The 27,143-nt window shown below is 31.4% G+C and overlaps 1 protein-coding gene across 1 annotated transcript; it reads right to left on the reverse strand.

Annotated features, from left to right (window-relative positions):
* Positions 1–11,376: 11,376 nt before the first annotated feature.
* On the reverse strand, positions 11,377–13,610 carry LOC108484240 (peroxidase N). The gene is made up of 4 exons (XM_017787958.2): positions 13,140–13,610; positions 12,861–13,046; positions 12,617–12,782; positions 11,377–12,038 (listed from the first exon to the last, which is right to left on the reverse strand). Exons 1-4 carry the CDS (start codon positions 13,362–13,364, stop codon positions 11,617–11,619), a joined length of 999 nt encoding a protein of 332 aa, XP_017643447.1. The 5' UTR covers positions 13,365–13,610; the 3' UTR covers positions 11,377–11,616.
* Positions 13,611–27,143: the final 13,533 nt, after the last annotated feature.

A 27,143-nucleotide genomic window follows, 5' to 3' on the forward strand; every position in this document is an offset into this window, starting at 1 on the left:
GTTCTAGTTGATAAGTGTTGCAAGAATTGTCCTTTAATTAACCAGGGTTACTGTTTTCCTGCAGATTTAATGTTACTACTGTTTGATGAATTCAATATAATTTTGGGTATGGATTGGTTGATGTTGCATGAGGTTGTTGTGAATTATAGACAAAAGACTATTGAATTGAAATGTCAGAATAGTGAAATCATTCGAATTGAATCAGATGAATCGAGTGGATTGCCTGTTGTGAGTTCGTCTATGTCAACTCAGAGATGTGTGAGAAAAGGTTACAAAACTTATCTTGATTATGTTTTAGATACAAAAGTATCTGAAACGAAAATTGAATCAGTGCTAGTTGTCTGTGAGTATTTGGATGTATTTCCAGAAGAACTACTGGGGTTACAACCGATAAGAGAGGTTGAATTTGCTATTGAGTTAGTACCGGGAACTTCACCAATATCAATAGCTCCATGCAGAATGGCTCTAACAGAATTGAAAGAGTTGAAATCTTAGTTGCAAGAGTTAATAGATAGAGGTTTTTCACGACCTAGTTTTTCACCCTGGGGAGCACTAATATTGTTCATAAAGAAGAAAGACGGATCAATGAGAATGTGTATTGATTATTTTCAGCTTAATAAGGTTATGATAAAGAACAAGTATACATTGTTAAGAATAGATGATTTATTTGATCAGTTGAAAGGAGTGACAGTGTTTTCAAAGATTGATTTGGGATCTGGCTATTATTATTTGAGAGTTAAAGATTCTGATGTGCCGAAAACTGCATTCAGAATGAGGTACGGACATTATGAATTTCTTGTTATGCCTTTCAGATTGACTAATGCTCCTGCAGTTTTTATGGATTTGATAAATCGGATTTTTAAACCGTATTTAGACAAATTTGTTGTTGTATTCATTAATGACATTCTAATATATTCTCGAGATGAGACTGAGCATGTCGAGCATTTGAGGATTGTGCTACAAACCTTGTGGGATAAGCAATTGTTTGCTAAATTCAATAAATATGAATTTTGGCTTAAAGAAGTTGAATTTTTGGGGCACATTGTTTCAACGGAAGGTATAATAGTTGACCCAAGCAAGATTTCAGTCATTGTTGATTGGAAACCACTGAGAGATGTATCCAAAGTCAGAAACTTTCTAAGGTTAGCTGGTTACTATCGATGTTTTGTAAAAGGATTCTCGATGATTACTACACCAGTGACTAGATTACTTCAAAAAGATGTAAAATTTGAATGGTCCAAGAAATGTCAACAAAGTTTCGAACTGTTGAAAGCATTGTTAATAGAGGCAGCAGTTTTGGTTCAACCTGAGTCGGGTAAAGAGTTTGTGATTTACAGCGATACATCATTGAACAATTTGGGTTATGGTTTGATGCAAGAAGGAAAAGTAATAACTTATGCCTCCAAATAGTTGAAGCCTCATGAAAAGAATTATCTGACGCACGATTTAGAGTTGCCCGCTATTGTATTTGCATTGAAAATTTGGCGACGTCATTTTAACAGCGAGAAGGGCCACATCTTTACCGATCACAAAAGTTTAAAGTATATAATGACTTAGAAAGATCTGATTTTACGTCAACGAAGGTGGCTCGAGTTATTGAAAGACTATGAGCTAGTGATTGATTATCATCCGGGGAAAGCTAATGTAGTCGCGGATGCGCTTAGTAGAAAATAATTATTTGCTTTGAGAACGATGAATACTCAGTTAACCTTATCTGATGATGGTTCAATTCTAGCAGAGTTGAAAGCTAAACCGGTTTTTCTTCTGCAAATTTGTGAAGCTCAGAAGTTAGATAACGAGTAACAAGCTAAAAGATTGCAATGTGAGTCGAATAGTGGTTTAGACTATCAGATTGGATTCAATAATTGTTTAATGTTCCAAGATAGAATTTGCTTACCAAAGAATTCTAAGCTCATTCAGAAAATTTTACACGAAGCACACAGTAGTTGCCTATCTGTTCACCTGGGGAGTACTAAAATGTACAATGATTTGAAATAGTTGTATTAGTGGTCGGGTATGAAACGAGATATTTTAGAATTTGTATCGAGATGTTTGGTGTGTCAGCAAGTTAAAGCTTAACATCAAGTGCCTTCGGGATTGCTACAATCAGTGATGATACCGAAATGGAAATGGGATAGAGTTACGATGGATTTCGTATCAGGATTACCCCTGTCTTCGAGGAAGAAATATGCTATTTAAGTTTTCGTTGATCGATTGACAAAATCTGCACATTTCATTCTGGTACGCACAGACTATTCACTTGATAAATTGGATGAATTGTACATTTTAGAGATTGTTAGATCACAAGGGGTGCCAGTTTCGATTATTTCAGATAAAGATACGAGATTTACATCGCGATTTTGGAAGAAATTGCAAAAAGCTTTGGGTACAAGGTTGAATTTTAGTACAGTATTTCATCTGCAAATTAATGGTCAGACTGAGAGAGTAATTCAGATTCTTGAAGATATGCTTCGATGTTGGGTTTTAGAGTTCAAAGGCAACTGAGAGAAATATTTGTCATTAGTTGAATTCGCGTATAACAACAGCTTTCAATTGAGCATAAAGATGGCACCGTACGAAGCTTTGTATCGTCACAAATGTCGAACTCTGTTTTAGTGGACTGAGTTGAGTGAGAAAAAGATTCACGGAGTTGATCTGATTAGAGAGATTCAAGAAAAAGTGGGAGTAAGTTGTGACAATCTGAAAGCAGCTTCAGATCAATAGAAATCGTATGCGAATTTAAAATGGAAAGACATTGAATTTTAGATCAGTGATAAAGTATTTTTGAAAGTATCTCCGTGGAAGAAAATTCTTCGATTTGGTTGCAAAGGCAAATTGAGTCCACGTTTCATCATGCCGTATGAGATCATCAAAAGAATAGGGCTAGTGGCGTATCAACTAGCTTTACCATCTGAGTTAGAGAAAATTCATAATGTATTCCATGTGTTAGGAAGATATAGATCAGATCCGTCACACATAATTTCTCTAGCAGATATTGAGATTCAACCTGATATGACGTATAACGAAGAACCTATCAGAGTTTTAGCTTGAGAGGTTAAAGAGTTGAGAAACAAAATGTATAGCTTTAGTGAAAGTACTTTGGCAACAACATGGTGTCAAAGAAGCCAGGTGGGAACTCGTGGAAGCTATGAGAAAAAAGTACCCTAACCTTTTTGCTGGTAAGATTTTCGGGACGAAAATCCCTAAAGGGGGAAAGTTGTAACAACCCATTTTTAGTCAAATCAGAACAGCAATTTCTGGACCACAAATCCAAATTCAAAATAATTTTTTAATTATTATTTTAATGATTACAGCATGGTAGTGTGTTTGTCTGAAAATTTCGTTAAGAAATTTTATTGTTTAATTAGTCAATTTGATAAAAAGGACTAAATCGCGTAAAGTGCAAAAGTGATGTTCTAATAGCTAAAGATATTTAATAGCTATAGAACCTTAAAGTAAGAGTCCTTAAGTGGTAATTAGACCATTTCAATTATGAGTGCACATTTATGGGCTTAAAATGGATGTTAAATATGATTATATAATAAGGTTAATTTTGTAATTTGGTAATTAAGGTAAATTAAAAAAAACAAAAAAATTGTACCATCTTTCAATCATCTTTCACCAAATTTTGAGTGAAGAAAAGCCATTTCTAGGGTTTTAAGCATTCGGCCACTTCATGGTTTAATTGTAAGTTCAATTTTGTTTCGTTTTTAATGATTTCTATGTTTTTTAGATCCTTGCAACAAGGTCTAGCTAGCCCAGGGACTATTTTTCAAAACTGTTAAAGATTGAGGATGTTACCATTGATGAATAAGCATGTATTTGAGTGATTAATGGTAGATTATGAATGTTTGATGATATTTTTATAAGTTTTGTTAAGTGACTTTTAGTGAAAATGCAAATTAGGGATGAAATTGAGAAATGTGGAAAGTTTGTGGGTAATTTGTGAAATAAATAAAAAATGGGCTGCTAGGGACCTAACTGAAATTTAGCTAGCATGGGTTTGGGTGAAATTGCATGAATTTGTGATTTTATGAAATAAGGACTAAATTGTAAAAGTTGTGAAATTATTGGGGCAAAAGTGTAAATGTGCTTTAATGAGTGTTTTGGACTAAATTGAATAGAGAGGTACTTAAATAAGTTGATTTTGATTATATATAGATCAAGAAAAGCAAAATCCGGATCTAGATCGGGGGAAAAACAAAGTATTCAACTAATCGACCTATTTCGCAGTTTTAGCGTCCAAGGTAAGTTTGTATGTAATAAGCATTGCTATATTTTTGTTTTAAATGTTTTGATATTGTATGAATTTTGAATTATGAACTTGCAGACACATTCGAAGAACATTCGACGTTAGAAATCTCATTTGAACCTTAGGAATAAATTAGGATACGAAGGACATGTCATTAGGATCTTCATTGAATTGGCTTCGGGGCATGATATTAGCACTTTGGGTGTGAGTTACATTGATTTGGCTTCAGGCCATACTATTAGCACTTCAGGTGCGAGTTACATTGATTTGCCTTCGAGCCATGATATTAGCACTTCGGGTACAAGTTACATTGATTTAGCTTCGAGCCATGATATTAGCACTTCGGGTGCGAGCTTCATTGATTTGGCCTCTGGCCATGATATTCGCACCTAGGGTGCGAGACTTTCAAGTATCTGAACTTTTATTCTGAAAGGTTCAACGGGTATATTGAAGATGTGGAATGGTGAAAAATAGTTACATATCGGTACAGGTATGTACAGAAAAACTATACGAGCAATGAGTCTAAGAAAGTTGTGAGTTTATGATCAAGTATGTCGTTAAATTTATGTTAGCTTGAGATTAATGTATTGTTGTATATTATGTCATTTAATTTGAATGGTAAATAAACGATGAGACTTGCATAATATTTTCAGACGAGCTTACTAAGCTTTATAGCTTACTTTGTTTATTTTCCGTATCTTATAGTAATTTCAATGCTAGCTCAGATTTGGGGACCGTCAGAGACTTTGTCACACTATCCTACTATCATTTTGGTACTTTTGAACTTATGTTTTGGTTATATGGAATGTATAGGATTTATGGCTATTTTGGTTATGAGTTGATAATGATTTTGGTCATTTGAAATGACTTGTAAATGTTAAATGTTTTGGTTTGCATATAGCCATGACAATTGGCTTATTTTGGGTTGATGTGGTGATGTATATATGTGTATAAATGGCCTTGCTATGAGGATTATTTTTTCTTATTGAATGCCTATATGAGATATGCTAGTGAAGGTAGAAAATTGCTTAGTGTATGCCTTATTGTGGATTAGTATATTGAGTACAGTATGAATGCATTAAGAGTTATGATAGACATGTGGTTTTAGGAAAAGTTGTGCACAATTGAAAGTGTCAAATTAGGTGTTTTGAGATATGACAATTGTATGCTTTGAATTGGTATGTTTTGGTCTTACTTGTGCTTGAATTGGATGCCCATATATGCTATGATTATGCACCATTTGAGTTGTGTAGGTGTGCACAAATTTAGGTGGAAAAATGGCTTGGTAAATAGCCTATATTTTTCCACTCAGGCAGAGACCCGGGCGTGTGTCTCAGCCGTGTGTAACACACAGTTATGTTACATGGCCATGTGTCCCCTAGTGTTAAATTAAAAAAATCAAGTCAATATGCTCCACACGGCCTAGCACACGAGCGTGTGATTGGGCGTGTGGCCTAAGTTAGTATACCCTACAGGTTTGGCACAGTCTAGCACACGGCCTGGCACACGGGTGTTTGTGGCCATTTTTAGGGCACACGAGCGTGTGTGTTGACCGTGTGACCTAAGTCAGAGAGTTACACGGGGTCAAACATGGGCTGGGACACAGCCATGTGCTCCCATTTTGAATGTCCACACGGCCTGCAACATGGGCGTGTCTTTGGCCGTGTGAGAGACACAGCCGTGCCACACGGGTGTGTGTTCCCTATTTTTGAGAAAATTTTCTAAGTGTCTAAAAGTTTCTAAAGTTATCGACTTAGTCCCGAACCATCCTAACTACATCTTTTGGGCCTTGTAGGCTCTTATTAGGGACAATATGATTGGTTGTGAATAAATTATATTTGAATTAATTAATTGTATGAGAAATATATGTTTAAATGTATGATCAATTTGGTAATGCTCGTAACCCTATTTCGGCATTGAATACGAGTGAGGGGTGTTACAAATACGGCCTAGCACACGGGCATGTGACTTGGCCATTGACGCAAGTCAGAGAGTTACATTGGGCAGGACACGGCCTAATGTACGGGCATGTCATAGGGTCACACGGGTGTGTCCTTTGGTCACAAGGGCGTGTCCTTTGGCCATACGGGCGTGTGAGCCCTGCATTTAGGAAAAATTTTGAAATTTCATGAAAAATTTTTTGATATCCCGATTAAGCCCCGATTTGATTCTAATGTTTATATTGGACCTCAAGGGCCCATTCAAGGGACAATATGATTAGTATCGAACATGAATAATAAGTGATGTAAAATATTTGTAATTATTCTGTAAACTTTGGTAATGCTCTGTAACCCTGTTCCAACGACAGATACAAGTTAGGGGAGTTACAAAGCCATTGGTATAAATTGACAGTAACTTTATGTATGGTAGATATACCTATCGGCTATTGCTAGCTGTGGCATAGGATGGCAGTGGAAGAATCCTTCCAATTGCGTTTACAATAACATCGAGGGAGTTAGGTGATAACTGGGATTTTTTTCTTTCTAGGTTAAGGGGGCATGTCTGCCCCCAACCTGATATTGGTGTTATATCGAATCGGGGAACTAGAATACTAGCCGCAATTGAGCGACAGGAAAGCCTATAGGATCGTACACACCATAGATAATTTCTAATACACGTTACATCCAACTACTACAGGCAATATTGGTCTACCACTGAATGATGGCAAGTGACCAACATGGGTATTTAATCTCTATTAATATAATTTTATTTGTAATATTCAATTTATTCTGAATGGAAGAGTGGTATGCAATTTTCGCTATCAACTTATATTAGCAGGGTACAAGATCAATAAGGATCGTTTTCATGAGATGTTGGCGATTTTGCGTTTAGTTAACGAACAAGGCGCAGACTACCTCTGTAACATACCTTTCGATCAGTGGACACAAGCATATGACGGCGGCCTACGATATGGTCATATAACCTCAAACCTGGCTGAATGCATAAATTTTTTTCTAAAAGGAACGCGTCATTTACCTTTACCTTGGTTGTGTAAAAGACATATTTCCATTTGGCAGCACTATTTCCAAAGCAAGCAGCGAGTGATAAAGGTCAAATGTAGGGAGGCCATGTATGGTACTGGAAGGTATTGCAAGAAATTAACAAGGCGAAGGCACGGGCCAACACCATGCACACTATGTGTCATGATCGCGATAACCTATGGTTTCGTGACAGAGTTCGACAGACTGAACCAAGGTATTACCGTCAGGCAATATCGTGTACACCTGAGAAATAGGACTTGTGACTGTGAGACATTTGATGCACTTTGTTATCCTTACACTCATACAATTGTAGCTTGTCAGAATCTTCGTTTGGAGCCCATGTGATATGTCGATGAAGTGTATAAAATAGAATACATGTTCAATGTGTGGAGACACGTATTTCCACCGGTCCTAGATGAATGTAAGTGGCCGTTTGTATCGCTTGCTCCGTTTAAGTTGTTACTGGATAGAGCATTGTGTCGCAAACCAAAAGGTCGACCTTGCTCTAGTAGAATATATAATAATATGGATATCCAGGAACAAACCAACATAAGTTGTGTGGATGCTGTAGGAACCCAGGTTATACAATTCAAACATGTCCAAATAAAAATAGTTGATAATTGCTTAAATGAAATTATATTACATTATTTCTATTGTCTTATTCAAATGAACTTTTATTCTATTAAAAATATAAAAAATTTACTATTAAAATATTCAAAACAACTTTTATTTTATTAAATAAAACAATATAAAAACAGTTTGTACAAATATATTTAAAAAAATCAATATAAGTGCCGGTCGGAATCGTGCCACATAGGGGTGGTCGACGATTACACGCTAGATTCCTTCTTGGTTCAGCTTCCGATGGGGGTTGCGGTTGTTCTGGTTGTGGGTGTTGGGAGGATGACCCACCTTGATAGAATAAAGAATGCAGAGGTGTTGCATCACCCACGACAGAGGTGTTTGAATCCCATAATGCAATGGGGATTGGTAATGAGATAAGCTCCTCGATGGTGCCTCGTGTGATCCCTCCTGCGACGATGGCCTATATATCGTTGGTTGAGTAGGAGTCATCAGGAAAAGAGATGCACCGGGCCATGCATTCCAACCTGGAAGAGGATTGGGAAAAGGAAACATATAAGGGTTAGGATACATAAAAGGGCTAGGATACGCACTTGGCACAATCTAAAGGGGCTATGGTGTGGGTGTCATCACTTGAGGCATTGGGCCCGGTGACTGTACGGGCGCTGTTGATGGGCCCATGCCTTCATCCGTTCTCCTTGGATTTAAAGAGCCCCACCATTCCCTTTCAACACGAATTTTTCAACACCTCTGCTCTTTCGATAGTAAATATGGCTTACCATGGATCTTAAACCATGGCATGTAATCCGACGCGCACGCTAACTCTGGAACGATGTTCGGTTTGTGAGTAGGTATATGATCATACCAATTTTTCCAAATTTTGATATATTCCGAGAAGAATACCGGCCAATTCATTTTCAATTTTCGTAAGTCGATTTTGTGCTCATCATTGAGCACCTTAGGTGCCACGAGAATCGATTGTTGGAATCCAAATTGCCGCAACACTCTATCCATCTGGTGCATCTCGACAGTAGCATAGTTGACCAATGGGACCTTAACATGCCAAATGTTCATATTTTGAAAGAATTATTCCAAAATCACTGCCCGAATTGTCGAATCCTTGTATGGTGTCCATTGAAACTATATGAACGTGATAAAAATATTAGTTATATACAAAATACTAAATACTAAATATGAAATGACTATGTTATGTATATATATTTTATTTAATACTTACATGCGCTTCCGATCGTTAGTCTAATAAAAGCCGTATATCTTCAAGAGCGGTAAGTATTCCAACATAACTCGCCGAATGGTTCCACCTAATTAAATAAATTTTTAGCATAAAATTATATTTTAAATTTATGAATAATTGTAAAATCTAATATAAATTTTACCTCATTATGAGTGGGAATGTATATAGGTGGTTCACTCGAGGATGTAAAAATGGAAAGCAAAACCGAGCCCATGATTGTATTAGTGATAGACAACCTCCGATTTTGGCTTTATTTTGTGGCATTGCCCCGTACATCTCCCGATACAATGTTGCCAACACGGCAGACCCCCAACTAAGTTCGTTAGCTACTTTAAAATCAACAAGTTTTAGTAGCCACTTCAGATGTACAAGGTTTCATGATAAGTCTGGCATCAGATAACCTCTAATCATATCAAGGATGTATGCCCGAGCATATCATATTCTTTCTACTTCAGTCGAATCATTCCTTGGCTCCAAGAATGTGTCTCGTAACTAGCACATCTCGATCCGACCTCCGTAAATATTATTTGGAATCTCACCCAAAAGATCGTAGCATATGACTCCCCAATCAGCAGATTGAACGGACCCGGTGAGTACGGACTCATCCACCAGCTATCCCAATTGTAACTGCATGTCCTCCAAAGTGATGGTACACTCTCCGCATGGAAGATGAAATTTGCGCGTCTCAGGTCTCCACCTCTCTTTTAATGCACTGATGAGTTTCAGGTCCAACTTGCACCCCCAGCCTATATTGGCCACGTGCCAAAAACCTGCTTTCCTTAAGTAATTTTCTATCAACAGTGATGGAGGACCACACATATTATAATTATAACATTGTAACACCCGATCTACAGACTATTATAAAAAATTTATAAAAAAATTAAAATTAATTAAAATTACATAAATAAAAAAATATTAAATAATATTTAAAAATTAAAATTAACCCTTACCATTTTCATTTGTTCGATGGAGATATGTTTATGATCGAGACTAATTAATTCTTCGGCCATTGCTAACACGATCAAATATTTTTGAAATTAAAAAAAAATACTAATTTAAAAAAATTTAAAGGAAATAATTTAATTAAAAAGAGCTTTGAGAGATTTAGGGAGAAATTTGAGAGATTTTTTGAGAAATTTAGAAGAAAAGTTGTGTGAAAAAAATATTAGGGGGTTTATAGTTTTTTTTTTTTACCGTTGGACCCCCAATGGTCAAATTTTTAAATGACCGTTGGGAAAAAGCGATTTTGCCACATCGGCAAAGCACGTCCACTTCAGTGCGTTTTGTGTTGACATGGCAAAATCGCTCCCGCAAGGACGCGATTTGCTAAAATTTTCTCCAAAAACACTCTTACATGGACGTGTTTTATAGTTTTCGGCCCTTTCTGGTAAATAATAAAAAAATAAGTCCATTTCGATAAATAAAATTAGAAATGGGCCTTTATTGGGAAAATGATCGGCGTTCAGATTCACAGTTAATTCAATAATCTTTTATTTAATCCTAAAATATCTATTTTTTAAAAGCAATAAAATATATATTTGAGATAATCGAAGGTCAGAATCGAAACCCTCTAATGGACATTGATGCCTTGCTTTGATTATTTAAGCTTCGCTATGGTATTAAAAAAAATATTTAAAAGAAACAAAACAATAAAAATGGTTTGATAAGGTTATTTCGCATCCCTTTCTAATTTTTTATTGGAGATGCATTACATAAAACGAGTACATGTGAAAATTAACCTTGAAAAATAATTATGCTTTTAACAAAATCGAACAAAATCTACATTTTAATAGAAAATAAAAAAATAGAAAGCTATCTTTTAGAAAATTTAAGGAATAAAAAGCTTTAGAAACATAATATTCTTTAAAAAAGTAAAAACATAAGTTGAGTCCTTATTTTTCTTTATTTTGTTTTTAGTTTTCGCCTTGGTTCGATTTTGTCTAGAAAAATATAATTTTCTTTAAGATTAGTATTTAATTTACATAAATTATTTTTGTATATGATTATTTGTCTAATTATATATCCAATAAAAAACTAGATATATATGCAAAAAAAAGAAATAATTTTAACGGATTTAAATTCAAATTTTAACAGATTAGATTTACTAAAAATAATTATTTTGTGAATTTAAATATCAGAAAATAATAATATTTAAGTCAAAATTGAATTTAGATAACAATGCTTGAATAATTTATAGATAATAAATAAATTTATATTTTTAAACAGATTCAAATAATTTAAAAATATAAATACCCAACCTCCTATCTTTCTTAAAATAAGGAAAAGACAATTAAATTAGCTGTGAATTTAATTAAACAGTAATTAGTGTAGCATTAAACTGAAAGACTGTCATAAATATATTGTCGGGGCATAAGTAGGGGCATATAGCTCGTAAAACAAACACACAGAAATCATGAACATTATTACATAAGCTGATATTTACAGCAATCATGTCTCACATAAGTACTTCCTTCAATCTCCTATCACTTGACCACCAAACTTGACTATAATTATTTGAGCAAATCCTGTTTCAATTAAACTGCAAACTAAGAATTAACATCCCTGCAATTCTTCCTAATCTCTCCGTTAGTCCCAGTAAGTGGACTTATATTCCCCATCTTGATCATGGAGTTGACAAAGTCATTGAAGAAAAGTATTGAGTTGCTGCTGTAACTTTCAACAAGGTTTTTAGTTGTGGAAACGGCCAAATCACTAGAATATAAAATCTGATCCGAACCTAATAAGCCCTTCCCATTTAACAAGTTCTTGAAATAATGGTTGTCAAATAGATCAGTTGAGTTCCTATCAAGAGCAGTGAACCTGTTACTGTCACCGTTAACCGGACAAAAGCTTTGCAGATCCGCCAACATGGTCGCCTCCATCGTACTGTCGGGAGCACCAGTTCCTGAGAAGTTGAATAATCTATTGTCGAAGGTGGCACACTTTGCCAATCCAATTGTATGGCCACCTAAAATAACAAATATTTGTTATCCAGTTTAGTCGCAATAACATTCTTTAAGTAGGAACCAGGATTACAACTCTTTAGGTAGGTGTTGAGGGGTTTCACTTTATTATCGCGAGAAATATTTGAAGTGTAATCTTTTAAACAGTCAATTTAGATTTTGAACAGTAAAAATATTATATTTGAGATATTTATATTTGATTTTAATTTTAAAATTTTGTCTATTGATTTTGGAAAGAACACAAAAAAAAATTCATGGAATTTATTGGGGAGCGCTTAAGGTCCACAAAAGAAATATTTTATCATTTTGACTTTGATAAGTTTCGAACTCATGCCTTTAAAAGGTAAAACGCTGTCAAAATGATAAAATATTGCCTTAATGGATCTTAAGGGCTCTTGATAAACTTCATGAACCCCTTCGAGTTTTTTTTGAAGTTAGAAGACAAAATCTTAAGTTTAAAATCGAGTATAAACACCTTGAAAGCAATATTCAATTGGTTGAGGTCTGGATTGACTTCTTAAAGAACCATACTTGAAAACTTTCTTCCAATAAGGGAGTTGATTCCCTCTCAACAGTAGTTTACCTGATAAAGAGACTACATCTGTTATGTTGAGACCAACATCGACAAACTTTTGAGTGATAGCATCCAATGCCTCGAATGGAGAAGGAAGTGCAGCGTTTGCTAGTGTCCCGTTGGAAACTAGTCCGTCTCTCCTTCCTAATAAAACTCTCCATGTTGGACCTCCACTCTACCAATGATTAATTTCCAATTAACCACACACAAAAAAGTTGGCTTGGTATATATATGTGAGTGTGTGTTAACTTACTAAGACAACAGAATCGCGAGCAGCGATGGCTAATATATCAGCACATGATACAACTCCACTGCATGAGCTCTCTACGGCGCTTTTTATTGCGTCGATGACTTCAAATCCTCTTGCCGAATTGACATTTGCAAGAGCAAACTTCTCAGTACTATTGTCTCCATCCAACAAAACTGATGCATCACAACCCTGTGAAAATAAAAGTGTCCAACTTGTACGATTTATATATGATGGTTTAATAATCAAATTGACAGAAAAAGCAGCTGCAATTTCAAAGCTCACATTCACAAAGCAATCATGGAAATGAAGCCGGAGCAGAGAGGCTGCCATTCGCATTTCGGTCTTGATCGCACTCTGAACTTGTTTCCGTACTGTTGAAAGGAGAGATGGACATGTTTGTGAATAGAAATCAGTGGTTAGTTGGGACCTCGCACCTAAACAAAGCATCAAGCTGATCATAAACAGAGAATAATAATAACTCTTAATTTTGTTTGGACTCTTCATCATTAATGCTATATTATATATATCAAATTTCCCCCGCAGCAATTTTAAGTATGTTATAGCACTCAGTGGAATCCTAATGCTAATACGCTTAAGGGTCAAGGGTGATATTAATCAGAAATCTTTGAAGCTCTATTTATAAACGGTATGATGAATGAATTTGTTATTTTAAATTCCATTATTAGTAACAAAATTTATATTACTTTATGGATAAGTGGTGATAATGCAATGTATGGCGGCTTCTGCAGTGCTGCTGGTGCTCACGAAGATGCCGTGGATCTGATATATATTTGCATAAACCTGACAGATTAACCCATTTAATATTACAAACATTGCAGATAATAGCCGAATCGTGCCTTAATAGTCATCGGATGAGACATCATACAGGGTTAGAGATAATAAATTTGAATGGAGTGGGAAATTTATTAATTAAATGGTGATTTATAACTGCCACTTTCTTACTTTGTAGTTTAACTATTAGATTGAGAAATTTTTCATCTCATTCTTTTTTATCCTTCAGACCAAGCACTGTCTCAGTAAGTACTAAAAATTACGGTTAAATATAAAATTATTATAAGCCAATCAAAATACGGTTAACCCTAACAACCTCTTAATTAGTATAGTAATTTTTTTGGTACGATCTATTTATTATAAAAAAATCAACCCTTAATATGATGGACTATATCTTTTGTTTGATATAAAAAAAATATGATTTTTCACTAAATCAAATTTTAAGAAATCTCAAATTATACTATTTGCTATTGCTTCAAGAAAGGAGGCACAAACCTCTTCCACGAAAGAACTTTTATTGTTTTGGTCCCAACTCAACACTAAACAGGTCCGAGGATATTATGTTGTAAGTATTAGAGCTTCGGTTCAATCCGGACAACCCCATTCTCCACCCCAATTATAAAAAAAAAAAAAAAATACAGCTAACCTCAACTTGACTCTCTCTCCAAAACACATAATTTTTTTTTATAAACCAACATATAACTAGTAATTTTGTATCACAAAAATAAAGAGCACTTAAGTACTTCTTGATATTGTTAGAATGCAATATATTAACATAAGATGAACGCAAATACAAAATTCATAATAATCACAATAGTAACAATAATTTATAAATAAAATGCTAAATTTCTAATCAATATTAACAAAATTTTAGATTACAAAGGCAACTTATTCTAATTTCTTCAATGGTTTAGATTAATAAACTTTAAAAAATTCTTATCCAACCAAAAATTAATATCTCAAAATTATTCAATCAATAAGAGTTAAATATTGTAAAAAAATTAATTATCACAATAAAAGCCCTAGTCTTAATTTTTTAGAAAGCAATGGAAAAAAGTTCAAAAGAAAAGAAAAGAAAATTTTTGCCAAATTAATGTCATCCACTTAAAAGTATTAAAATATTGATCATGTTATAAAATAAAGAGAGATGAAGATAATAAAGAATAAAGAAAATATGAATGTAATAGAGAATGTAAGAACGTGCTTTATTGATCAAAAGGATGATTACAATACTTCATCAGAGTCTCTATTTATAGGCATAAGAAGCATAAAACAAGCAGAGATCTAATTCTAATAACTATTATAATTTAAAGTACATTAAAACTTTATCTTGATCATGATGGACATCCACTTAATAACATATTCATAACTCTCCCCCTTGGATGTCCATTGGTAGATAATGTGCCTCGTTAAAGCCTTATTAGGAAAAACCCAGTGGGATAAAAACCCAATAAAGGAAAAATAGTACACAATCTATAATACACATAATATGTTGCCTCACTAAAAACCTTACTAAGAAAACCCAATGGGACAAAACCTTGGTTAAGGGAAAAAGAGTACAACACGTATTTACCCCCTCATGAAAACCTCATATACTTTCTCATATTCTACGTATTCAATCTTGAATACTAGTTTTTCAAAGGACTATTTGAATGTATTGTTAAGCATTTATATTACTATTCTTTTAAAAGTTATGAGTAAAGGAAATTTAGGGGAAATACTTTTTGATCTCTTCAGGAGATTCAACAATAATCGTAACAAACTGTAAACATGATTCTTTTATAAAAACACAAATATGTATTTTGGATCATTTTATAATCCTCCTTCAATTACTATTCACTAAGTCAAATTTACCACATATGTTCAAATTATTTCGATTCATATAAATGAACAATTTCTCAAGAATTTCAATATGCTTCTAGCATCATAAATCCTTCAAGGATTTTAATATAAACTTTACAATATATTGATTCATAAAAGGTTGTAATGACAACCATTAGATGTAAGTTAAATCTTTTATGAATTGTCAAAATAATGTCTAAAGGTTATTGCATCCACCACAAAAGAATATTATATCTTTTTATAATCAATGTCAGTACTTAGAGAAAAACTTCATATTTTTATTCTGTTTTTGCAAAACTACTTCATTTGCACCATCATTGGCTTTATAGCTTTAGATATTTGGACTACTGGTCTAAAGACTCCAAGAATTTAATTATACTTGAGTTGCGTCTTTCTATTTTGATCAATTTATTTCATATCTATATTTTCAATAGATTTATTCAAGATCCTCCTTTTATTTCATTATTTCAATAATAATATTGCATGCAAAATCATTGTCGACCACTTTTATTATTCGGTTCCACATTTTCTCGAATTGACATAACTTATCGAGATATCTTATTTTCATAATTTTAGAATTCAGTTTCAGGTACCTGAATCTCTTCTAGAGTTTTATTTATTAGTTATGTATTAGGTCTCTTCTGGAGCACTCACTTCTACTATATGACCATATAGAAGAATTTTTATCTTTGGAACCGATCAATCTATTAATTATTTTAAATGATTGTCCGACTAGGACTTTGATTCAAATTAAAATATTAGCTTGGTTATTCTCATTAAGTTTGTAAATACATCTGACAATTAACTTGCAATGAGTTATCATTATTGAACTTCCGGTTCAAATTACTCTCCCCCTAACTCATTATAAGTTATTATTTCTCTCCCTCTAATGTTGGGAAAACTATCGAATCAAAATTGTAATCACAAATCATGTCATAATTGAATCTCCAATACATTCAAAACATCTAATAATATAAAGAAACTTGTAATTAATACATATTCCCAACTTTCTTTGAGGATTCACTCATCTTTTGTGTTGTGGTGGAGCAATTGGAACATATACGCACATACAAAGATTCAAAGATGAGAAATATTTAACTCTTGATAAAAAACCAATTGTAATAGAGAGTATTTATAACTTATTGGCTTGATGCGTATAACATGTAAATCAACATAATCTCATGTTGAAATAGGAATTTCACTTCTCATAAGTAATGATTTAGCTATTAGTTGGAGGTTTTTAATAAACAATTTAGCTAAATCATTGTGTGTGTGAACATAAGCTATAGGATGTTCAACTTTTATCCCAATTGACATGCAATAATCATTGGAAACTTGGGATGTAAACTCACTAACATTAGCAAGATGAATTGTTTTAATTGTATAATCTAAAATTAATCATTTAAACAAACAATCTTGCAAACGATAGGTTGCGAGTTGATAACACATGTGATTATTTAGTAGATGCATCTACTAAAATCATATAATATCAAAACCATCCACATGGTGGATGAATGGGCCCATATTCATTTCAGAAATGCAAGACATTAAACCTCAACTTTAGCTAGTGAGTTTCTAATAATCAAATTTCATTCAGAACAAACAACATATGAGAATTCTTTTAAATTAAATAATCTTCTGGTTCTTTAATGAATGTACATATGAATTTTTTATTAATTTTTGCATCATATATGATCTATGATAGTCTATCTGGTCAAGCTAAGTAGTAAATGCATTTGTATCAATAAACTTCGGTTTAGTTTAACATGTGTTTCAATTGTACTAAATTGTAACAAATTAATAATTCTACAATCATTTCTTTTACTTTATATCCACATATAAGTGTTATTATGACATTTACTACTGGAAATGTCTAAATCAATGTGAATATTATAATGTCACTAAGTCAATAAAATAAATATAAATTTCAAACAATTATATGCAATATTCATTTTAGGAATATGTCAAAATATTTAAATATCTAAAACAAATTGTAACTTCAGGTGCATCCAACCATAACGAGCTTTAGATAGAATTATCATATTTTATTGCTCATAAGTAGATCTTTCATAGTCAAATATTTTGCTTCCAACCCCTTAATGGGGATAATGACAAAAGAAGATCACAAAGATTATAAAATAAATATAAATTAATAACTCAATCATCTCTTTTTGTCCTTTCAAAATTGATATTTATAGCAATAATGATTCGTATGAAATATAAAATTTTCCTCATTCACAATCTTAGTATAAGATCCATTATAAATATCTTTTAAAACCAATTGATTAACCACACAAGATATTAATATATTAGCTCTTTTGGAGCTTTCGACTAATTTTCTAATATCAAATATTGGAATAATATTTATTTGTTTTAGTACCAAATAAGATAAATATTTTCTATCTATAATGATAGAATTTATAACTACATTCTCATATCCTTCCTCAAAGAATATTAATAGAAACAAAATATTCTGGCATATGCCACATATGTGGCCAATAATCTTTCATATCATATTGATAACATAAGTTATCTTTACCCTTTGAAGAGTTATCTTGAGAACTCTCATTATTCTTTTATTTATTACTATGTTCCCACTTTTAGTGGTTTATAATTATATCTTTTATTTTCTTTATGTTTGCATTCACTTTAGAATGCAATAAATCTAGTAGGATAGACCTCTAAACACCTCCATCGATTCTTTATTTCATAATCACCATCGCAAAATATGCGTAGATTTCAAATCAAAATCTATTTATTTATGTTGCCATGATTAGTCTCCAATTACATCCTTAATTACAACAACAATCATAAACTCTATATTTTCATTTTTCATAATTGTTATGTATTGCTACATTCACTTTAGCGAATGAAGCATAACTAGTGGAAAGAATTTCATAGTTTTTCATTAGTAACTTATTATTTTTCTTAGTCACTAGAAGGTATGAGATCGTTCTAAAATATTGTTAAAGTCATTTTCACAATATTACTACTACAGAGCACATTAGATATTTCAATCATATAGTGTAATGTATTCCTTTGGGAAATATATATAATACAAATACATGAGTATCTCATGTTATTTATATATATGGTTTTAATATAAAACACATGAAGGTTTTATTCAACATATATCTTCTTAATTTGAAAAACAAGATTACATTTTACAAAATTTTGCATCACAAGGAGCTAAAATATAAGCTCTTAAGGAGCTTTTTACGCTTTGATGCAATATTAGCTCTTCAAGGGCATATAATCATTTTATTGTATAACCTTAATGAATGCGTAATTTTTTTAAATAAAAAGTTATTTATTCATATAAAAATAAAATGAATTGGTATAAGTAAAGTATATATTAAACGTAACAAATAATAAATTCATGTAACTAATAAATCATTGTGGTTAGATAATATATATATTTTTATATATCATATTATAATGTCAAATTAAAATAATTTTACAGCTATAAAAGTTTAAACATAAATATTTTCTAACTTCCGCCTCTTATGACATAATTTCATCTCAAATCTTACAATGATATGAAATTATCACAGATGTGGTGAATGTCCCAAAGCTCATGACAAGTAAGTATTTTTACCGACATTCGCAATAATCATATATCTTAATCAAAATTAAAATTAAACCAATCAATTCTATTAAAATGAAAAATATTTATCTCCACAAAAAATCTCAATAACTAAATGTGTGAAGGGTTTTATAAATTCATAGAGATACGAATAGTGAATTATATAAATTGAACTTTTTAATAGAAATCAAATCAAATTTCAAAAGATATTGATTAGATTGACTTACGTTACCAAGGATGAGAAGTTGTGATTACAAACATCCTTTCTAATGAAGAGAAAGAGATCATCCCCAATCAAATATAAAAAAAGTAAACTTTGAGAGTGGATCTTACTTCTCGATTTCATATAGATAATGGTATCAAATCTTTCACCATCCTTAAGAACAAAAAAGTAAAATAAGTTAATCAAAACAATGATAATGTATAATGAAAGAAGAATGAAAAATAATAATATGATATGAAACATTAAATAAAAGAAACTTCTTGTAAAAAGTTTGCATATTGCCGTCAAAGATATTGAAAATCATGAAGGATAAATTTTATCGTCGATAAAAGGAACTATCACTTTGAGCAAGATAGTGCTGTTAACATGTTATAAAATAAAGAGAGATGGAGAGACTAAAAAACAAAGAGAATATGAAAGCAATAGAGAATGTACTTTATTGATCAAAAGGGTGATTACAATGCTTTATTAGAGTCTCTATTTATTGGCATAAGAAGTATAAAAGAAGTAGAGATCTAATTTTAATAACTATTAGAATTTAAAGTATATTAAAACTTTATTTTAATCATGATGGACATCTACTTAATAAGATACTTACAACTAATCATTTGTATTTATATTGTAAAAGTTGTATAGAAATTTTGAGAAAGAATAAGAGAAATTTAAAAAAATGATAAATGTTAAAAGAAAATAAAAAGATGAGAGATATTTTAATTTTAGTGAAGGTTGGAGATTAATTTATTTTGCATAACTTAATTATTTTGTGAAATAATTTGTTTTACAAATTTTCTTAAATCATTCTTTTTTAAAAATTATATCAATTCCAATTATATAAATTATTATTTTTAAATTGTGGGACCCAATCATGTATGTGGCTCTACCACTAATAGGATATATATTTATATATATATACATACATAAATATAGTTAAAGATAAAGTGTCCTTTGGTGTTGAGGTGATAACAGATCATTTGCCTGTATAAGCAAATACAAGTGGGTAAGGCCCCAAAATGGAAAATCTATTTTAGTGTTATAAATGGTGAAAATAAAAGTTTATATATGATAAAATTATAGTTTAATTTATAAAATAAAAATATTTTCACTTATAATAGTAATATTTATAGCTATAAATTACGTTTTTTGTATTAAATTAGTCTTCTATAACAATATATGATCTAAATTTTTAAGTAAAATTATAGTTATTTCATATAAGCAAGCCTATTAATTATTATTTATTAAATAAAATGATCTTAACTAAAATATTATTTTAATAAAATGATTATATTTCATGTGAAGAAATTTATTAATCATTTTTATTAAATGAAAAAAAATTCATTAATCTTCTATGAGTGGAATTAAAGATATCAATTCAATAAACTATTTAGTTTCTAATTAAATATTTTACTCCAAATTTAGAACATTATAAACTTATAAATTGATTACTTGAATTGAGTAACTCATGATAAATTAATTAATTTAATTTGATAACTCATTGGTTAGTTGAACTTGTTAGATTTATTAACTTTATAATTAATCACGTGAAAGAATATAAAATAAAAATTGCATTAAAGTAAAATACAGGCACATGTTATATTTTTTAATTTTATTGATTTGATTTACAATTTCTTTCTTTTTTTAACAAAATTTTTATTTTTTATTTGATGAAAATTTAAAATATAATTTTATAATAAATTTACAATGATTATTTCTCAATATTATTATAAGTGTATAATAATCTTAGCAAATATATAATATAATGAAGGCTTTGCTTTGCATGTTACAAGTTCTTGCATTAATCAAAAAGCAATAAGCATAGTGCTACCTTTCTGCTACCACTTGGGCGCATGCTCATGCATATTTAAAAGGTTAAAACTTTATCTTCCAAAAGCATTATCAATCAGATAACTTTAGAGAGTTGGCCACGGATTCATATTTACACGTTGATTTTATCCCGTCAATTCAACATTATTGAGTTGTTTGATGACAGCAAGTGAGTTCGGTTGGCATATTCTTGAGTAACCAATTAGAATTGTAGGTTAACGTTGACTTTATGAATGATGTGTAAGTCATTAAGCAAGCAGGTTATAATTTAAGATTTCGTGAGTAAAATTCGTTTCTTCTTTTCCTTCTTAATTAAAAAATTATTAGTGGAAAGATTCCAATAGCAATCATCTTTGTTGCTTTGGGCTAGACTGACTTGGAGCTGGTTTGCTCTTCCTTTTCCGTAGTCTATAAACGGAAGAATTTGCTTCATATAAGTGAACTTTTTAGTGCATGTTTCGAGACATTTTGAAGGGAGTGGAGAATGCTGGATGATATGTAATATATAATAAAAATAATTATATATTATTTATTATCATAAAAATATTAGTCTAAATTAAAATATCTAAGGTTAAAGTTTATTAGGTTCATTTTTTTAAATAAGGTATTAGCCAAATATTTATAGATATTGATAGAGAGAGCATAGGAAGAAGATTGTATCCAAGTTGTTCAACTCGAGAAAAGAAAGATTCGGATTTGACCTAAAAAGAAGAAACCAAACAGATATAAGAAAACAAAGAAAAAAAAACTACAATATGAAATTTAAGAACAAATATTAAATATTCAAAACAATAAATAAATAAATAAATAAATGATAGATTAAAAAGTGGAAGATGGATTGAATAAACAGATGATCTGATGTATAGAAGGATAAGTGTTCAATTGAACCATTTAAGATTTAAATCTTAACAAATTCAATTAATGACTCTAATCAACCCTCTAAGAAATAATCATTGGCAAATTGAAGGATGAGAAATGAATTCCCACAACTCCTTGAAGAAAATCGAGAAGAAAAATTGATTTTAAAAATCACAAAAAAATAATCTTCCACAAAAGAAATTAACTTTCAGATTTGAAAATTTTATTAATGAAAAACCATTGTGTTTCTAATGAACAATGAAGAGACCTTTGTATAGGCTAACTAATTACATCTAAAAAAACTCTCAAGTATAATTGAATTTTAATTAATTTAAACAAGAACAAGAAGTAGTTTTACACAAAACTTTCTTTTTACTAAGAAACATAAAACTCCTAAACAACTTGAAATATTTTAAAAATCCTAAAATTTGAAACAAATAAATAATAAAATAATAATACCTAATAAATAAAATATTGAGCTCATATATAATAAAAATTAAACTTAAAAATGGAACTCAATATGACTTAAACTCAAATTAAAGCTCGAAACTCATAAATTCTGTAATAATCTCATCCAAAAATTTTGTTTGCGCAGTTTTCACTTAAACGGTCATAACTTGAGCTCCCGAACTCAAAATTGAGTGATTCAAAGTGCATCACAAAGATAAGAGACATACCTTCGATCGATATGAAAACATATTGACCTAGAAATTCCCGAATTCCTCCCAAAAATGCACCGCAATTCGACTAATTATAACATGGCTAGGTATGTGGGTTGACTGGGGTCCTTAAAGTGTAACGCCTAAGCTTGCTAACATCTTCCACATGAGCATGTCATCATGGATTAAGATTTTAAGTCCACGAATAAAATTGGACCCTTCTAATTCATCATCGCTTCGTATTGAACTCCAAAGTCCATCAGCTTGAACCTTCAACTATTCTTCTCGAAATTTTTTCGTGATAAAGTCTTAAATGAATAAGTTGAGTTTTGACTTCAACTGCTTGAATTTGGATCTTGTGATTGGGCCTTGAGGTAAACTAAACCCATCTCCATCATGAACCTTGAATTGGGTCGGGCTACTCATATCATTCCCTCTTCCTTAAAAGGATTCGTCATCGAATTTGCAATATCAAAGGGAGAAAGGTTAGTAAAATTAAAAGTGAAACTAATAGCATACTTACCGAGAAGATCAATTTGATATGTATTGTTGTTGGTCCATTTGAGCACTTGAAAAAACTCATCACCACTTGGGTCCAATTTCGCCTTGCATCTAGTTAGAAATCATTTGTTTCTCATATGGACTCAAATCCAATCTCCAAGTTCAAAGACTACATGTTTATGCTCTTTGTTGACTCTATTTGCATTGGTCTTGTTTATTTTTTTCTCGCTATTTTGTGTATAGACTTAACTAATTTTGCGTTCTTTTCACCATCTAAGCTAGTGATAGAATCAAGTAAAGGCACAAGATCAAGTACAATTAAGGGGTTAAAACCATAAACAATCTCAATAGGGGAATAATCGGTAGAAGAGTGAATAAAAAGATTAGAAGAAAATTCTACAAACAGTAAACATTCCTCCCAGTTATGAAGATTTTTATCAAGAACAGCTTTAAGTAAAGCCCTTAAAATTCAGTTTACCACCTCGGTTTGTCCATTTGTTGAAGGTCACATGTAGTAGAAAAGAAGAGTTTAGTTTCAATTTTACCCCATAAGACTTTTCAAAAGTGACTTAGAAATTTCACATCACGATCGAAAACAATAGAATGAGGTATTTCATGTAGACGTTGTTTGAAAAATGATTTTCTTGCACAACAGAAAATAAAATTTTTGAAAACTAAGCTGGTTTGTGATATTTATAGCAATAAACCCTCAACCAAATTCACACCTGTGTTTTCGGCTAGATGGATCCTTGTCGTTCCTAGCTTTCAACCGTACGACCTTCTCCGTTATTCTCGTACCACAAACTACTTCGAGTGTAGGCTCAAACAATTCAAATCAAATACAAAGCAAGTAATAATTTTCTTTATTTAAGTGTGAAAACAAAAAATCTCTTTTCAATAGAAACTAGCAAAAAATGTTATTCCAGAAAATCGATTTAATAGTTAAGAATAAAGTCTCTATTTTTGGGTAGAGTAACAATATCTTAAATTTCTTTATTTTGTCCTACCAGTGTCATCTATTTAGAAGAAGAATAAGTAAAACCCTTGTTAAATTGTAAAAAATTATTTCAACTAGAAAAATGAACTCATAGTCTAATTAGAAGTATATGTGGTGGCAACCCCAGTTAATAATAGTAGGGTTTGCTATCCTACCCTTTTACATGAGGGACTTTTGATCCTCTCCCATATCGGTCCAATTACAAGTACTTCCCAGACTTTTAACCCAGTACTTTATAATTCAATCCAACGTGATATTTGTTTTTCTATTTCCCAAAATAAACATATCAATATATTTCTGATTAAATTCTTCTCAAACCAATTCTAATTCCGTTAAAATCATGATGACTTTACCGTAAAAGAATCTATGGGAAATTACATTTAATATTTCTACATTTAATGAGTTTACTATGACCAAATGATTTACTTCCATTTTCAAACTTCATTTATGTAACGACCCAAAAGTTAGTAGTGTCGAAAAACATGGTTTCAGGACCTTAGCTTCGTAAATCAAATTCGTGAATATTTTATTAAATATTTACGAAGTTATATTATAGGTGAAATAAAATTTCGATAAAAGATTTTATCAAATTAGTGATTAATTTAAGTTCAATGACTAAATTGTGAAATCAGTAAAAATTTAATTACTATAGGATTTATGATTTAATCTTAGGCTAGGGACTTTAGTGGTAATTATACCACTAGGAAATTAAGGGAAGGTGAATAGTTAGTGGCTTAAGAAAATGTGTTATAAAATTTGATTAATTTATAAATCATAAAAATAAAATGATATATTATAATTAATAAAACATGTTAGTTGAGAAACAAAACATCTCTCACCATTTTCATCATGCAAAATTGAAAACCTTGAAAGAAAGGAAGTTAGTTTCGACCTTAGGGATTCATTTTCAAAGCTCCAAATTGTTTAGTGCAATTTTGTCATTTTCTAGTAATTTTTATGTTTTTAGAATCCCGGGAGCTTGAGTTAGTTGACCCTTGTGTTAATTTCTGAAACTGTTAAAGATTTAAGAAGATGCCATTGATGAATGTTTGAAGTTTTAGGTACTAAATTGATAAATTTTAAGCTTAGAAGTGAAAAAGGATTAAATTGTGAAGTTAATTTATAGTTTGGTACAATAGGGACTAAAATGCATAAATTTTGAAATTTATGTTAGAAATGAGGAATAGGAAGCCCTAGAAGGACTATAGTGAAATCAACTTGACATATTGAGTTCTAGATTTAAAGTTATGTTAGTCTTGATTTTAGGGACTAAATTGAATAAAATGTAAAATTTGTATAAATTTACAATTGAACGTGAAATTGCTTTTGTATTGATGAATTGGTATGTTTGAGTTAACCAATATCTAATGTCGACCCAAATTCCTCAAAAAAATAAAGTCGTTGACGAATAGCTCAGAGTTTATGGTTTGTGTTTGTATAATCCAAACTATTTCAATTGTTGCATGTAACACCCCAAAATAAGGCCTTTGGGTTTTACGGGCATTTTAGGAATTTTAGCATTAGACCGTTTAGAATTTTGCAACATGGTTTATCAGTAGTGTTTCTGACTGTGGGCTTTAGAAAATCAAATCAATTTTTTGAAAATGAGTTTTAAAGACCTTTAATTTTAAAAAAAAAGGACTAATTTGTAACATGGTCAAAATTTAAACCGTTTATGTTGCAGTTAGACCAAATTTTAAAAACCAACTTAAAAACCCCCATTTCTAGTTTTATTTTCACGATAGATTTTTCCCCAACATAAAGCTTTGTTGTCCCTTGCTCTCCCTTACTCTTGTGGACACAATATGCGTTATTTCGGAATTTAGTGGTAGCCTAAATCCCTACTCTAAATTTCAAGTGTAAGCTTTCTTATACCCATGTTTATCTTGTGAGAGATGTGCTTGCGTTATTGTGAAATTGTGAACCGAAATGAGATGATATACATATGTTAAATGTTCATGATTACTGTTGTGAAAGAGTATATGTGTAAGCATGTCATACATGCTAAGTGACGGTGATAATATTTTGCAAATGATACAAATGTGTAGTGAAAGTAATTGGAAATTAGTCAGTAATATGTGTGTTTAAATACAGATATTTTGGCCTTGTGATACTTGAGACCATTGGATATAGTTGGCATGCAATAGGATTATGAGTACTCACTTATATGTTATATGTGATTTGGGTGTTGAGGTTCTAGGACATGTTTGGAGAGATAAGGGAATATGAACTTAGCTCCATTCAATGGAACATGTTTGGTGTGATTAGAGAGTGTTAGCTTAACGCTTCATTTACGGGACATGTTTGACTCAATGAGTCTATATGGTGTGTTGAAGATCCATGTATCCGATGAGCGGTGATAGTGCCCACTTTTACTTTTCATAGCTCAAGTGCCAAATTATCTATTAATGTGATTGTGTGTATTGTGACGTTTACATGAATATGTATGTATTGACTCTGTAAATAAACTATTGAATATGAATATGAAGTAAAATATGACAACTAAGTTAAGGCTGATATAATTATGCTACATATATGTTTCATTAATGCTTTATGAACTGTTTGCATGGTAGTTATTCTAGACATTCATTGAGCTTGTTAAGCTCACCTACTCCCTTCTTAAACCATTGTAGATTAATTGTGTACTAGTCTGAGCAATGTGGTTTCCTATGGGTGATCCAAGCCAAAAATTTAGTAGTCATTTGTAAATGTTTATTTGCTCATTTATGTTTTGGGAACTAAAGGCAATGTGGTAGACTATATGCTGGTTTTTGCTATGATTTTAAAGCTGTTTACATGGTTATTTTGCTTAGGACTTATGGACTTTCAGTTTGAATTATTGGCTCATTACTTGGTCATGATTATGATGTTTTGGACTGTTACTTCGGACATTTTAGTGACCATTTGATGAAATGAATGGTAAATGATGGTTAGACATTAGTTGGTATGAATTATATGCTTGTGATTGATGTATTTTTATGTTTGAAGTAAAGGTATCAATATTTGA

Source organism: Gossypium arboreum, chromosome 8 (assembly GCF_025698485.1).
Source record: "Gossypium arboreum isolate Shixiya-1 chromosome 8, ASM2569848v2, whole genome shotgun sequence".
Lineage (NCBI taxonomy): Eukaryota > Viridiplantae > Streptophyta > Magnoliopsida > Malvales > Malvaceae > Gossypium > Gossypium arboreum.

Excerpts from the sequence above, each read along its gene's own strand:
- LOC108484240 (XM_017787958.2), bottom strand. The coding sequence starts at position 13,364 with ATGATGAAGAGTCCAAACAAAATTAAGAGTTATTATTATTCTCTGTTT. Across the intron at positions 13,047-13,139 it reads TCCATGATTGCTTTGTGAAT|GGTTGTGATGCATCAGTTTT; the intron begins GTGAGCTTTGAA and ends TTATTTTCACAG. Across the intron at positions 12,039-12,616 it reads AGATGTAGTCTCTTTATCAG|GTGGCCATACAATTGGATTG; the intron begins GTAAACTACTGT and ends TTGTTATTTTAG.